Source organism: Cydia amplana, chromosome Z, assembly GCF_948474715.1.
Source record: "Cydia amplana chromosome Z, ilCydAmpl1.1, whole genome shotgun sequence".
In the NCBI taxonomy this organism is placed as follows: domain Eukaryota; kingdom Metazoa; phylum Arthropoda; class Insecta; order Lepidoptera; family Tortricidae; genus Cydia; species Cydia amplana.
In genome coordinates, this window is record NC_086096.1 from 1,781,452 (window position 1) to 1,798,470 (window position 17,019).

General features: G+C 38.6%; 1 protein-coding gene across 1 annotated transcript in view; it reads right to left on the bottom strand.

Moving 5' to 3' along the window:
* Positions 1 to 8,070: 8,070 nt before the first annotated feature.
* LOC134660958 (plexin domain-containing protein 2) overlaps positions 8,071 to 17,019 on the bottom strand; it is a 47,369-nt gene continuing 38,420 nt past the window's right edge. The window contains exons 8-12 of the mRNA XM_063516847.1: positions 16,553 to 16,704; positions 14,556 to 14,628; positions 13,623 to 13,766; positions 9,406 to 9,584; positions 8,071 to 8,233 (exon numbers count right to left, since the gene is read on the bottom strand). Coding sequence (XP_063372917.1) covers positions 8,165 to 8,233; positions 9,406 to 9,584; positions 13,623 to 13,766; positions 14,556 to 14,628; positions 16,553 to 16,704 — 617 coding nt within the window. The 3' untranslated portion in view covers positions 8,071 to 8,164. The remainder of the gene's footprint in view (positions 8,234 to 9,405; positions 9,585 to 13,622; positions 13,767 to 14,555; positions 14,629 to 16,552; positions 16,705 to 17,019) is intronic.

Genomic DNA, 17,019 nt, shown 5'->3' on the forward strand with positions numbered 1-17,019 from the left:
ACGGACAATATCTGAACAAAATCCCTTCAACATACAGCGCCATCTATTGAAAAGAGGGAGTTATTTTTACAGCTAAGTGACGCCATCTGGCGGCCTGAATATTGAAGGAACGCGATTTAGTAGAAATTGACAGTCTTCTATGTTTTATTAGTCCATGGTATTAGTCGATAATGTATTGTCTTTATTTATTTTAGAAACAAACAGTTTATACTTTCAAATTACGTAGAGAATATATGGATGGTAATACTATTGATTGATAAATTAATCAAAACTTATGACTATTATGTGCGTATTACATATGTGTATAAATTCGATAGTTTTTAATATTTTATTTCGAGATGGTATTCCTCAGAGATTCTGCAGAGATTCAACCAGAGATGCCAGCAGCAGAAGTAACTGAGCGGGCGATATGTTCAAAATAATCTGGACACAATTTTACTGTTAAGAGAATAATAGCATTTGGAAACACTTCGCCCACATTTAGCTGCTTATTGGTATTTCTTATTTATTCTGTATAATATTAAACAGTTTTTTTAGATTTAATTTCCTGATGGAAAATTGATGTAATGTAAATTGTTTAATTATATTTTATGATCAATATTTGCTGCCAATGATTAAACATGTGATACCTACTGCTTATATTGATTAATGATTGATTAGGTATATAAACTTCAATTAAGCATGTTTACAAAAATAAATCATGACATGATGTACATCTTACGGTAAGGTATTTTAAATATAAAAACCTGTATCTATTAAAAAAAGTGTGAAACGCTCTGCCGGAACCCATAAGGCACTGTGTGGATTATTAACTTAATCATATCTTTAGGTGAACTGTTTTCAATAACTAAATTCGACACCATTCAGAGGTTTTATCTATCCTCCTGAGCCCATCCATACAAACGAAACACTCAAAATTTGCTACTGAAATTTGTACCTAAATCGTCGAAAATAGAGTTGATTTTGCGTTGTTTGAAAATTGAACGAAACAAAGCATAAGCGACTCTGTTCCAATAGAACATGGTTGAAATGACATCGAACTGAATAGGTACTGTAGGTAGGACCTTGGGCCTTGGGAGGTTAGTACAACTTCTTTTTTTAATTTGTTAGAAATATTGAAAGCAAACTAACAGAGTGTTAACTATTATGAAAATGATTTCTTAATACCTCTGAATAGTGTCACACTGGACTATGTCACTTATAAACGAACTAACATACGTACATTATTCGCTTGTACATGTACAGATGTAGTGCATAATGGTTCGTTCGTCGTTGTCATGCTACTTCAGTCAACCTCAGTACTTTTTGTACCGAGACTGACTGAAATAGCAAGACACGTTCGTACATTTCCGTGAAAATACGATGGAAAATAATTATGCACTACATCCGATGTACCTAAACGTACTAGTGCTCGACACGCTAATGCCCAATAGATGGCACCCTGTTGTCACCTCTATTGACAATGACTTAAGTTTCAAGATGACATGTACTGGGACGGCGTCGAGCACCAGTACGTTTACCTTATTAAACGTTTCGCAAGTCTATTAGTCCAATTATATGTGACTGTATCAAATACAGAAATGCCGCTCTATACATTATTATTCTAAGTTAAACTAAAATTTAAGTATACATTAAAAAGATCTCATGATACCATCACGCATCACATATACCGTGTCCGTTGAGTTCTGCAGAGGTATCATGGTCGCATTTTTATCACCTGTCACGCCATGCGTCACTTTCGCAGTTACATATCTGTTAGAACGTGACAGGCATGGTGACAAATGATAAAGGGCCAGCCATCTTAGCCCTACTGAACTCATATTACACGTGTATTCAATTATCAACTCTATAACCCTTAGGCAGTAGTTCCAAAATTAATCGTGGATGAAGATAAAGTTTTTAGATGTATTGGCTATGTGCCCTTTGTACAGTCGCCACCAGATATATCGGAGCGGCCAAGGTGTTCACAATATCTGAACACGCACTCTAACGCCCTGACAATAGAGGCGTGCTCAGATATTTGTGAGCGCCTTGGCCGCTCCGATATATCTGATGGCGAGTATACGACACGCCTATCGTGCGCGGCGCGTAATCGTGAACCTGAACCTTGTCGGAATGCACGAAGGTTGATATTGGTCTGTGGCTGAGCGCGTCAGACATGAATCTAGTATTAAACTGGATTGGGCATGAGTGGTGGGGATAACTGACAGAACGGGATAGTCTTATGTATCTTTCAGTAGGAGTAGCAGCGAAAGCGCTATTATTGTTTGTCCTTGTCACAGTCTCACTTTTTTTTATTCTCCACCGTAAATTAGTATGGATGATTGGTCGAATTGATTTGTTGCCCACCATAACAAATAAATTCGACCAATCATAGCATCGCATTGCGTATGTTTTGTCCCTCACGGAGGCACGCGTAGACCACTTCTATAGGATGCTACCTTCTATGGCGTCAGATGACGTCTTTGGCGGTCAAAAGGTTAAAAGACAGCCAAAGACGGCTACAGCCACGCTCGGTTGCATTTTAATATTAACCTTCATGCATTCGAATAAGGTTTATTTCGGCGCAATATTTATAATAGGCGTGGCGTTATAAGTTACAGCCTTGAATAGACGTTCGAAAGGAATTCCGATTTCAGCAGACTAAGTACAGATGTAGTGCATAATTGTTTTCCATCGTATTTTCTCGGAACCGTTCGTATTTGTCATGCTACTTCAGTCAGCCTCAGTACTTTTTGTACCGAGACTGACCGAAATAGCAAGACGTAAATACGTTTCCGTGAAAATACGATGGAAAATAATTATGTTAGTTTAACCTTTTAACCGCCAGTAATTTTTGATCGAGCGTGCTCGTGTCGCCACCGACAGTAATTGTACCACGCAGAGTAAGGCTGGCAAAGTTACGGGAGTTATAAATGTGCTGTAAAAACCAAATTAGATCTTTGTCTTATTTATCAGACTGTGGCGAAATGAGCTGGATATGTAATGTCTTATATATCAGACTCTGGCGGTTACAGGGTTAATAGTTAGAAAGTCGATCTGGACGTACCTCGCCTTAAAATTGGCGTGATTTTTTTATACATTAGTGCAATTATTACTCTTCTGGAAATCGATATTATCATGCATATTACAATTCTAATCATAACTTATTTTTTTTTAATTTAGATCGATATTTTAACTGATATCTACTTATACACATTTTGACAATCTCACAGGCATTATATTAAATACAAGTTTGAAAAGCTGCATATTATATTATATATATATATATTAAATAACTGGTGGGTCAAACAACTTTATATATCGATGAAACATATTTCGGAAAAATAAGGTCACTTCTGTGGACAATACATAACAGTCAACGACTCGGGCACATATAAAATATTATCGTTTTTATTTTTTGAGTCTAAAGTACAAAAAAAATCATCCCGATTGCGTAGCAATTAGCTTTAGATTGCCTTAACTTCCCGCTGTCTACAGGAAAGACGCAAACGAGTTGAACATATAAAATGTCTATGCCCAATTCTTAATTCAGTTTCTTCGAATAAATGTTTAAAACTATGCCAAAATTAACGCCAACCATAAGCATAAGAAAATAAGTATTTGGGAACATAACATGCAACTTCTATAAAATAAAATAATATTAAATATAATTAATTCTAATATAACACAATGATAAGAAAAAGTTGATTGGCCAGACAACGAAAAAATTAAATAAATAGCGAAAACTACTAGCAAAGATACATTGAGTAAGATGCGTAAAAAACTAAGAAAATTTCGTCCTTCCAATTTGACAGGTAAACCAGCTAGATGGCGCTGTACAGCTCCATACATTTTGCTGTAACTCTAATCGTCAAAAGTTGACATCTGACAATAGGGAATATTACTGCAATGTTTTGCCGCCAGAGTGCACCACTAGTGACTTAAGTATACGATAGAGTAACTAACCTTAAACTGTTTTTTGACACGTTTTCACAGACAATCAAATATGATATTGATACATCAAGGCGGTTTGCTTACAAAGGGCCTACCGGAAAACGCGAAATAGAAACACAGCTATCTGCCTCTTTATCGCTCGAATATGCAAGAGTGATAGAGAGGTTAGATAACAAACTGTCGATTCTCTCGTTTGCGGTAGACCCTTAGATTGTTTACTTGTTGTTGGATGGCGCCCCCTACGTAGACTTTCGCGTAATATTCCCTATTCATTGACCGCAAAACATATGGCGCAGTACAGCGCCAACTGTTTTGAATGTCTAACTAAGGAGGCACGGTTTAGACTTTACCTCTCTATTACAATCAATTCTCTTTGCTACTAGCAATTTAAAAAAAAAAACAAAAAGCATACTCTCCGCTGTAAATGTAAATACATTGAATCCTTATTCTAAATTTATGTGAAAAATCGGTGTTTTCAGTGAATTTTCATGTAAAAAATATGGGGACAATCATATCGACCTAGTACCATAATGCTATAGATATATATTTTAGAATGTCTAAAACTAATTTTAACCAGTTACATTTGGGCAGATTTGACCGTAAATATATGTCTATTAAAATCGATCTAATTTATCAAATATTGCACCCCTAAATATATTAGTAACATACAATTGCAATTTACACCAGAGACAAATAAAGTATAGACTGCTAATCTTGCATCATTGGCTCGTTAGATGGCGCCGTACATGCAAATATTTACGTCTTTATGATTTATAAGTCTCTGATTTATATAAAAAAAAACTTATGATTTAAGTGCAGTGCAAGTAGTGTAGAAAAATATCATTAAATAGTATATATTTCTCCATAATCTCCATCTTCAAATTTTATTTTCATGAATATAATTTTGTCAAAAAAAAAATATTTGATATTTTTACATAAGAACTGTCAACAAAATTACGGTATATAAATCGTTTATAACAGAAATAAGGAATGTTCTTTTCGGATAAAATAAATTTGTACAATTTTTATATAATTTTTACAATATAGCTGCACAATGCACATACAATAAAATAAAATAATAATAAAAATATTTATATTACGTTAACATACTACACGCGCTTAAGTTCAATATAATCTGTACGTCTCTTTCTGTACCCATAAGTTTAAAAGGGACGGACGATTTAAGTTGATAATATTTACTGGAAACAAATTAAATAAGTTATATTTTTATAATAATTATATTTAAAATAGTTGAAATTAAATGAAGAAGTATTTTAAGACGTATATAAATTGCCGCATAATTTTAAAGATGTCTTAGAAAAAGTTTAATAATAATTTTCCAAATTTTCTATAATATTTAATAATTGTTACAAATGGCGTTTGGTTTGAAAACCCTTGTCAAAAATACATATTAGGCACTAGATTTCAAATGTTACTGTATATTTTTCATTAACACGCGATTTAAGGCACTGTTGCTATTAATATCAAAAATCTTTTCGAGTCAGAAATTACTATACACATTTTTCCATTGACAATATTGTGTAGAATATAATGGATACTTCGCTCAAATATAATTTATGCATAATATCGTAAAGCTTTAGATTCCTCCGAAAACGGTGCCGTAATATGACGGCCGCTATATAGCGTTGAATGACGTCACTAGAACGTTGTCTATGTAAACAAGATGGCGCGGTTTCCTAGACGGCGTTACGTTACGTTGACTGTCAACGTAACGTAAGATGACGGCCGTCATGGCCATAGAAATAGTATGTAAAAGAACAACTGTCAATCTTCAAAAGTGCGACCAAAAATGAAATGCAAGTGTGTGTGTAAGTTGTCTATGTGAGATCAAAAATAGTGATGTCATGTTACAACATATTAATAATCTATCGGTGTTTGATTGCTTTATCGACTACTTTTCAAAGGGTTTAATAAATAACACCTGTCCTGCGTGTGCTATCAAAATATTCAAAGTCATTACAGACTTATCTTGGTCTAGTCTAACTTAAAAGCCCCCTCCACAGTTTAAATTTACCGCCAAACATGTGCACCTTCAAAAAGGTACAACAATCGCATCGTTATTATTTGAAGGCGGTTATAAAGGTTAATATCTTGAAGATGTGTTATCAATGTGTGTTAACCGACGAGTTATCAAAACTGTCATATGAATATTTTGTCAAGCCTAGCGTGTCTGTCATGTCTAGCGTAAACTACGGTTTATGTTTTTACACAAAATATTCGAAATTATTGACTAATATGATAAAATATTAGCACACAATGAAAGAAAAACTAATATTGAACTGTATAAACCGGCTTCTCACACTTTTTATGCTGTTAATTAGACAAATGGTAGGTAAATGTACCATAATCTTGCAATAAAGACATTTTTGATTTTGATTTGAAAATATCGTTAAGAAAATTTCGCTCGGAATATCATAATCACCTGTGAAATGAATATTTGCTTGCATTATTTGGCCCTGTGACACTGCAATTCGGCACACTACAAGACACCATCTTAATGAATTACATTATCTAATACTTTTCGTCCTAATCCGTGTATATTTTTCAATTTGAAAATGACCGTGATACGCTCTTGGCCGTCTGCGGCCGTCATCAAACTCAAAAGTGGTCACGTTTTCTCATTGGTAGTCTGACTTTTTCGCACTCATGGGATGTTCATATACGTGATAACTTCCCTTTCGCACACTTCAGCTGTCTGTCAAGCGTAAGCGATGACAATGACATGTCTGTGGTCATGACGGTGTCGATAGTTTCGTGAACGTTTTATTAGATAGCGGTGACGCCATTTTGAATAAATGACACGAGATTTGAATAAATGATTCCGTACTACGATTATTTTCCTCTTCTGATGATATTTCATCCTCCAAGTAAATTATAGACGGTCAAGCAAATCTTGTCAGTAGAAAAAGGCGCGAAATTCAAATGTTCTATGGGACATTATCCCTTCGCGCCTACATTTTTCAAATTTGCCGCTTTGACTTTGGTGGCTGACGGTGTGTTATGACGCCGTGGTACTTTCCACATGTCGCCACCGTAAAGACGGCCGTCTTTTGCGGCCGCTATATGACGGCCGTCATATTACGGCACCGTTTTCGGAGGAATCCAAAGCTTAATGTTACATCGAAGCTTAGTGCCAGTGGCGTATTCTATAGTTAGTTTTTTTTAGCACTAGATAAATACTACGCGATCTTGACGTGTCTTTTAATCGAAAAACGCTTTTAAAAAATCAGTAACTATTACTTATCAACAGAAAAATAATCGTATATGATTCATAATTGTTACATATTTGCCGTGACTTATTTTTCAAGTGTTTTTCACTGGTTTTTCAATAAAAAGACTGTTTACCTTTTTTCTAATGCTAAAAAAAAACGAACTATAGCTGGTCAACCAAATCTTTGTCAGTAAAAAAAGGCGCGAAATTCAAATTTTCCATGGGACGATATCCCTTCGCGCCTACGTTTTTCAAATTTGCCGCCTTTTTCTACTGTCAAGATCTGGTTGACCAAGTATATATCTTAGTACAATTTTATGAAAATACAGTATCAAGCTACCATGTATACATAATAGTTTGGAAAGTGTATTTTATACATAGATATAGGATGGATAATGTAGATATAGGATGTAGTGGTCCAAAATTTAAGGCACTAGTCTTATGAACAAGATTCGTAAATACAAAAAATAATACCGGCATTCTCAATGCTTTATGCCTTAACAATATTGTTGTCGACTGTACCTACATATGTGTGTTTTAAAATTGCAAAATCGCATTCACAACGCCGGAGGTACCTTTCGGTTGGTCGTGTCACAATCAAATTGAAATGTGTTTTGCTTTACGGGTTTGAATAATTTTTGGGTTTCGGTAAAATCTACATACGGACGGTATTTACAAAATATCACTTTTACGGTGTCTAGTCCTCGTCTTGCCCAGTGTGATTTTTAAAGGACATACTCCATTTTTAGCAAGTTATGAATAAAAAGCCAGGACAGGTGGAGGTTACACTGAAAATTCAAATTCTAAAATTGCGAGCAATTTACCATAAACATTGGAAAATTACGCATGTTTTGATCCTCTCCTTAGGGCCAATTTCTCTAGTCTGACCTGTCTTGCTCGGCGATAAGGCTCAATTTAGTTTAGCAAACATACTCCAGGGCCTAAGGTACCTTTCGGCCAGGGCTGCCTCTCAGGACGGTAATTTGGAAAGGTTGTTTACATATGTATGGTTGCGGCGGTGTAGCGCGCCTCGCCCCGTCGCCAGCTCCATTGGGATGGTCGGTACTGAAAACAAAAAGTGAACTTTAGTATAATAGGGTATTATACTGTATTCAAAATAAATTATTTTACGCCATGCATACTTGCTCAAGGAAATCTTGTCAGTCAGTAGAAAATTTGAAAAATCGCGGGTTAGCAACACTACGTTTGAATTGTTCGAAAATCGCGTGTCATTCATATCTTATATGTGGAACTGTTTTGTTTACATTTCATCGTTGTTCGATGTACACTGCTGCTTTTTGTTTGTTTCCTAGGGATACCATACTTTAGTTTGCTTTACATTGCTACTGACATATCCGGCTACACCCTCTAACAAAACGCGTCTATTACGACAAATATGACCGCTAGGTGGCGCAAGCGCGAGCAGGCGTTCGTTCTGTAGCGGTGCGCGGCTACTACTATGGCTAGACACCAAAATTGGTGCGGGCCGCATGTACTTGTAGCGACGCGATGAAATCGCGGAGTGAACTACGCCTGCTATAGCGAATAATATAATTAGCATTAGCTTCCGCTCTTCGAAAGGAAGCGCTGGTGGCCTAGCGGTAGCGTGCGACTTGCAGTCCGGAGGTCGCGGGTTCGAACCCCGGCTCGTACCAATGAGTTTTTCGGAACTTATGTACGAAATATCATTTTGATATTTACCAGTCGCTTTTCGGTGAAGGAAAACATCGTGAGGAAACCGGACTAATCCCAATACGGGCCTATAGTTTACCCTCTGGGTTGGAAGGTCAGATGGCAGTCGCTTTCGTAAAACTAGTGCCCACGCCAATTACTGGGATTAGTTGCCAAGCGGACCCCAGGCTCCCATGAGCCGTGGCAAAAATGCCGGGACTTTCTTCCGCTCTTCGAAAGAGATCCGTATGATAGATAAATGAAATTCAGCAAGTTATTAAGTAGTTTCTTTTGTTAAAAAAAAAGTTATATAAAATCTATCGCGTAGTATCGAGACAAACTTTACTGGTATAACGATACTTTTGTAATTAAGTTTAGATAAGGTAAACGTACTGGTGCTCGACGCGGTACTAGTACATGTCATCTTGAAACTTAGATTGTCAATAGAAGTGACAGCGGGGTGCCATTGCCATCTATTGGGCGTTAGCATGTCGAGCACTAGTACGTTTACCTTAATGTGTTGTAATTACCTGAATACAATAAAAACAATAATAATAGTGACGTACCTTGATGAGCAGCTGCCCGCTCCTGGTGTGCGGGTTCTTAAAGGCGTAGAGGAGCCAGGCCGCCAGCGCGGCCACCAGGGCTACGGCGGCGATGGCGGAGACGGCCGCGCCCACAGGCGACCCGCCCGCGTGCGGCGCCGGCACCGGCGCCTTAACCGCCTGCCCGGACGGGACCACTTCTGTTCGGACAAACGGACATTCTATATATTATATTATTTGCATTATTTGTCAAGGGCATTGACGGTTAGATGCAATATGCTGGTGCGCAGGTTTGCAAAGTGTAGCAGTGACGTAAAGGTTACACTTTTTAAAGCTTATTGTCAGTCCTTTTATGCTTGCAGCCTGTGGACCAGCTTCACGCAGCGATCGTATAATGCCCTGCGCGTGCAATATATAGTGCGTCAAGCAAATATTGTCAGTAGCAATGTACTGCAAATTAAAGTAGGGTAACACCATGTAACACCCAATGAGCAGAATTGCGCTAAGAAAAGCAGCAATGTACATCGAACCATAACGTGTTTATTTTTCCGCCCTTCATACGTCAGTTCGAATGAATTATCATAACCTCAAATTTTAGTAATGTTTACCGTCAACGAGCATGATTGTACATTGTAGGCACCTTAGCTTTGCTTGAGGTCATGCATAATCTTGGTATTTAATGGTGACAGCAGAAATTTCTCTTGAAATAGAAACGATTCAGAATGTAAACAATAAGATGATGGCTGTCATTCACGATCCACATTCCACAGATAACACACAGATGACACGCGATTTTGGAATTATTCGAACACAGTGTTGCTAACCCGCGATTTTTCAAATTTGCCGCCTTTTACTACTGACAAGATTTGGTTGATCCAGTATAATAATGCGTTTAGGATGCTGATGGGTCTGCCTCGGTACTGCAGTGCGTCGGGGATGTCCGCCGATGCCCGTACGGATGACTTACGCTATTATGCGTAAAAGAGCGGCATCCCTATTGCATAGAGTGCAGGGCAGCACCAACAGTCTCCTAAGCGCATTTGTCGACAGAGTAGACTGCCCACTGATGAGGCGTTGGAATCAGTTGCACGAACCCAACGCATCATCAAAATAAATAGTATTAACCCTTAAATGCATGATTTTTTCTGTTTGTCCGAAATTAATATATGTGTTACGTAATTGTTTGCTGATTATGGAAAAAATGGTAAAAAAAATATAACATCGATTTTCACTGCGAAATCAGTGTTAGAAGTTGCATAGGCTAAATCATATTTATGTAAATATATAATTTTCAGTAAGAGATATATGATAAATACTACTATCATCAGAAAGGTACACTATTTGTGATACACCTATGATAGAGTTTTTAAATATAAAATAATTACTAAACCCAAAAACACATACAATATCACATACTAAAAATCATCAAATTATGAATTTTTTCAAATTTTCTGACATATCGTCTTAAAACGAATGTAATTTTTATAAATTAAAATATTGCGTAAATTTATATAAAAAATCGGAAACCGGATTAGTTTTTCTTATGATATCACTCATTGTCATTTATTTTGGATAGCTGCATATTGAGCCACGGACCATCAAATATACGATGCATATATACATCATTATGCATTTAAGGGTTAAGTAGTTTTAGGTATTTATTCTTTTACATATTGTACACTAACATAGATATAGGTAGTTAAATTGTATATTTTTCTACTCCAGCACTTAAATGTGTCAATTAAATGACTGACAGTGATATCTAAAGCAATGTCATTTGAATGCTTTGTCTATAGGCTCATAAGATGACTGCTAGCAGTCATCTTATGAGTATAATACAACTGCTTTATTTTTTTTAAAGATACAAGTTCCGATCATCTTGATTGAAAGAGGTAACAACTCAATAATAACTCAATTTTTTTTAAATAATAACTCTTTTTTTTAATAATAACTCTTTTTTTTTAATAATAACCCTTTTTTTTTTTTTTTTTTTTGCTGCAGCTGTCATAGAAAAAGTAATGTATGCAACAGCTCATAATTGGTTCTTAAAATTCTCGGGTCTTTTTTTACAAAACTCGACTACGTCTCGTTTTGTAACTTCGACCCTTGAATTTTAAGAACCCTTATTATATCACTGTTGCATAAACTACTATTTGTACTAACACTATGGGTTATATGCCTGAAATAAACGATTTCAATTTCAATTTTCAATTATATTATAGCCTTTTCTTCCATACTCCTTCTTTTAGTTTATCTATGTTTATCTTAGTTGTTTTGTTTGTTTGTATGGATCCCTCTCTGGGTGAAGGCCTCCTCCAGTTTCTTAGTTCCATCATAGAGAAAAAAATACATAGAGTGCTCACTCCATACATCAGTTCAGACTATTAATTTCAGTGTCTACATCTAGCATCGAGTAGCGGAACTATCAGTACTGCTACTTGACAATAGATGTAGCACCGACCGGAAAGTCTTATCTCAACAGCATAAGACTTTCCGGTCGGTGCTACATCTATTGTCAAGTAGCAGTACTGATAGTTCCGCTACTCGATGCTAGATGCTAATAGTCTTTTTGGCACTAAAACTGATGTATGGAGTGAGCACTCTATGTATTTTTTTCTCTATGGTTCCATTGTCTTGTTGTTATTGTTGATGCATTTTTTATTTAAAAACTGGAGGGTTTTGGTCGTTATCCCCACGGGGACCAGCCGGCTTGGGGAATATTATTTTGTTTTGTTTGTTTGATAGCTCTGTATTAATATTTGGTTTTATTGTTGTTTTCCGGTGGCCGGGGTTTATTCGTTTTTCGACAATATTCTATAGAATACCAGTAATATTAGTTACGATTCATAAGTGCTCGTTGCTAGGCCTACATGAATATAGTATATTTTGACTTGACTTGACTATTCAAATTAGTGATATTTAGTTATTAATTGTATTGTGATATGCCTATTATGTAATTTTTCTACTCGTCGACTGCAATGCTTGAATTAAGGCTTCGTATCCCAAAGTGAAATCGCATACTTTTTTCACTATGGGACCCGGACTCAACTATAATATTCATTTCGATACAGTTTAGTCAACTATAATATTCATTTCGATACAGTTTAGTCAACTGTAATGAAATTGACCAATCGAAAGCGCGGAGCAAGTACCAGGGCCTCATGAGTTACGAGAAGGTGTCGTTGACCAACCGGCCGGGGGCGCGGGGCGCGGGGCCGGGTCGCGTACGAGTATGAAGGTATCGCGGCTGCTCGCGCATCTTAGCTGTATACTTTTGGTTTTTTTACCTACATATATGATTCTTCTACTAGTTTTAAGTCTTTTTTTTGTTGACTCGTAGAAAAAGTATTGTATACAATAGTGATATAATCAAGCTTTTCAATCTCGTACCTTACTTAGGCAACTCAGCAAGCTTCGTTGCCTAAACACGGTACTCGACTGAAAAACTCTCCATTATATCACGATTGTATAAAATACTATTTTTTCAATTATATCAATTTGTCACTTCATATTTATTTAAATTTATGATTATAATGATGAATTTGCACGCTTGCATGCAAGCTAGGTACATGATCTGTAACACTATATATCCCCATACTGTATCAATGCAAATAATATGAATTTACTAGACTTTTGTTTACATAGCAAGTTGTATAGAATGACACCTTACGGATTCTTATTCAAATGTGACGTTTTCAACCACACATAAGCGGTTGTCGATAAGGTTGATTTCAAATGAAGCCTACGCGGAAATAGCGCCTTATTGACAACCGACAATAAGTACCCCTTTTGGTGGAAAATGGCTACATATATTTTTTTTCTTGAATACCCAACACTACTCGCCAGCAGTGACGTGAACGTCAGTACTGATGGACGGATTCGAACCCGGGCATCGACTAGTGTTCCTTAACCACTTGACCGTCCGGCCCGCGAGACTGTTTTCCTCTCAACCGTCCGGGGTTTTTTAGCGTCGCACGCCCCGCGCTGCGCATCCACAACTTTCTACAAAACCCTAGCGTACACTGCCATCTATATTTTTTTAGAGCTAACTATTTAGTTAGGCTACGTTGTTGCATCAAGAGAATTAGTAAATAATGCCGAAATATTCCGTTAGATGGCTCTGAAATCAATTCTTTCTTCCACCCCTTTGGATAGTAAGGTTCCCGCGGACGGTTAAGAGCATATTTTTTTCGGATACTATGCTATCGTTGGACGGTCAAGTGGATAAAGGGGTGTACCTGGCTGTGTGTTGATGACGGCCTCGTGCCGGCTCGGCTCGCCGTCGGTGACGTACACGGTGCCGCTGACGTCGGTGCCGGCGGGTGGCGGGCTCGGGCTGGCCGGGCATTGGCTGGCGTTCACTATTTGAGTTTTGTCGCATGCTGAAAAAAAAAAGTTTAAAAATTGAAGAATAAAAAAAGTTAATAATTATAATAATCTAAGTATAAGGCCTACTTATATGAAAATGCCATGATACGGCACGGCACTTACCAAAAGAATTAAGTTTTTTTTAAACGGTGTTTTTAGGGTTCCGTACCCAAAGGGTAAAAACGGGACCCTATTACTAAGACTCCGCTGTCCGTCCGTCCGTCTGTCACCAGGCTGTATCTCACGAACCGTGATAGCTAGACAGTTGAAATTTTCACAGATCACGTATTTCTGTTGCCGCTATAACAACAAATACTAAAAAATAGAATAAAATAAAGATTTAAGTGAAGCTCCCATACAACAAACGTGATTTTTGACCGAAGTTAAGCAACGTCGGGCGGGGTCAGTACTTGGATGGGTGACCGTTTATTTGCTTGTTTTGGTCATATTTTTTGTTGATGGTGCGGAACCCTCCGTGCGCGAGTCCGACTCGCACTTGGCCGGTTTTTGGAAACTACGTCAGATTGTCATCTGGACATCGGATGATGATAGCATGACGTAGGAGGAAACGGGGTCATTCACAGCATGATTTTTGGATGACTTTAGGGGGGGGGGGGGGGACGAAAATAGATGAAGTAATTTATGAACAGCCGCTTTCGCAACAAAATTAAATCTTAGCAAACTTTGTAATAATATTCGGCGCTTCGGTCGAGAGGTCGAATATTCTGTATTCGGCCAAAATCACTATTGAGGGCATCTCTACCCAGGGTACTCTACTTCTAGGGTACAGAACCCTATCTTACCTCTCAGCACCCAGTCCTGTTTGTTTCTGTCAGTGCCGCTGGAGCATTTCTTGAGCGCCTCGCACCACGAGCACTGCAAAAACACGTACATTACTATAAACACCAGGTAAAAGGAAAAGCCAGCAGTCTTAATAAGCCGTGCCCAGACGAGACAATTTTTCACCGATCTGATGAAATTGTCCGATCAAATCAGCCCGTGCGGACGCAAACGCAAATTTGGCGCGTTGATTTCGATAGCCAATTATGACCAATATTACCGATAAAATGGAGGTGCGGACGCAAAGAATACCAAAACTAAAATTGGTGATTAAATTGGAGATTGACGCCAATTTCTTTTCTTATCAAAGCGATCGATTTGATCATCCCTCTGAACTCCGCTTTATACTTAATATTATTATTATATTATTAATATTTGTATCTCCTTTTTTGGGATCACGGGCCTATAAATCCCGGTCTTTTGATAGGCTTGCGTGGGGATATAGATCCAACACGTAGAGGCCCCTTGGAGAGCTTTGATGTCATGTAGAACGCCTGCTGGAACCCGTTCACAGGTGCAACAATAGACACTCATGAACCGGTCGCAGCAGGCATTGGGACTATTGTAGAAATAGTAAACAGTATATCGGTCTATGGATTGAAGTTGGGGTGGACAATTATTAATAGTATTGATCTATTGTGACGGCCCTTTAAAGTTCATTACTAATGCCCGTTGCTTCCAGAAAATTACAGATGCTTTGGGCCGTAACGTTCTGTACCTCATAGGGTTGCAATACGTGCCGCCCTATGTAATTCCTTCTTTTTGACATTAGTAGTCCACAGGAATAGAGAGCGTGCATTGCCGACTCCTCTGACTCCTGGCAGAACCTGCATGTCGCATCTTGTTTCTTGCCAATTTGAAACATGTGTTTGTTCAACTTACAGTGTTGTAGGTCACGCGGTGGTATTCGTACATCGAACACACACACATACATCGACTGATAAACACACACCGGGTAAAGACACTGAAGTCACACTCACATTGAACTCCGTGTCGTGATTGGTGCACTCCTCGCACGTGTTGTACTGGAGGCAGGTCGGCAACGCGATCATCTTGAGCAGGGTGTTGCTGGTGATGTTGTGCTTGTAGGTCACGCGGTGGTATTCGTACATCGAACACACATACATACATCGACTGATAAACACGTATCGGATAAAGACACTGAAGTCACACTCACATTGAACTCCGTGTCGTGATTGGTGCACTCCTCGCACGTGTTGTACTGGAGGCAGGTCGGCAACGCGATCATCTTGAGGAGGGTGTTGCTGGTGATGTTGTGCTTGTAGGTCACGCGGTGGTATTCGTACATCGGACACACATACATACATCGACTGATAAACACGTATCGGATAAAGACACTGAAGTCACACTCACATTGAACTCCGTGTCGTGATTGGTGCACTCCTCGCACGTGTTGTACTCGAGGCAGGTCGGCAACGCGATCATCTTGAGGAGGGTGTTGCTGGTGATGTTGTGCTTGTAGGTCATGCGGTGGTATTCGTAGATCGAACACACACACATACATCGACTGATAAACACGTATCGGATAAAGACACTGAAGTCACACTCACATTCCGTGTCGTGATTGGTGCATTCCTCGCACGTGTTGTACCGGAGGCAGGTCGGTAACGCGATCATCTTGAGCAGGGTGTTGCTGGTGATGTTGTGCTTGTAGGTCATGCGGTGGTATTCGTAGATCGAACACACACACATACATCGACTGATAAACACGTATCGGATAAAGACACTGAAGTCACACTCACATTGAACTCCGTGTCGTGATTGGTGCACTCCTCGCACGTGTTGTACTGGAGGCAGGTCGGCAACGCGATCATCTTGAGCAGGGTGTTGCTGGTGATGTTGTGCTTGTAGGTCACGCGGTGGTATTCGTACATCGAACACACACACATACATCGACTGATAAACACGTATCGGATAAAGACACTGAAGTCACACTCACATTGAACTCCGTGTCGTGATTGGTGCACTCCTCGCACGTGTTGTACTGGAGGCAGGTCGGCAACGCGATCATCTTGAGCAGGGTGTTGCTGGTGATGTTGTGCCCCTTGTACGTCACGCGGTGGTATTCGTAGATCGTCTTCCTTCGGACGTCTAGAGGAAATAACAGAATCAGAATCAAGTATTTTATTCGTGATAAACTTGAAACTAAAATTACATACAAGAGTATAACTAAAAACTACAAATATTCAAAAACTTGGTAAGCGTTAAAGTTTACCACGAAATGGGCTCGCCTCAGCATAATACTGACCCGAAAGTCAGCGCTGATCTTCCGGCGAGACCATTTGTGGGTCACGATCGCAGCCGTACGACACGGCCCTATCATAAGCTGAACGCAGCCTTTGCAGCAGCGACGGGCGCCATCTTGTCTACTGTCTGTGGCAGCAGCAGTAGCTGAGAATGACATTT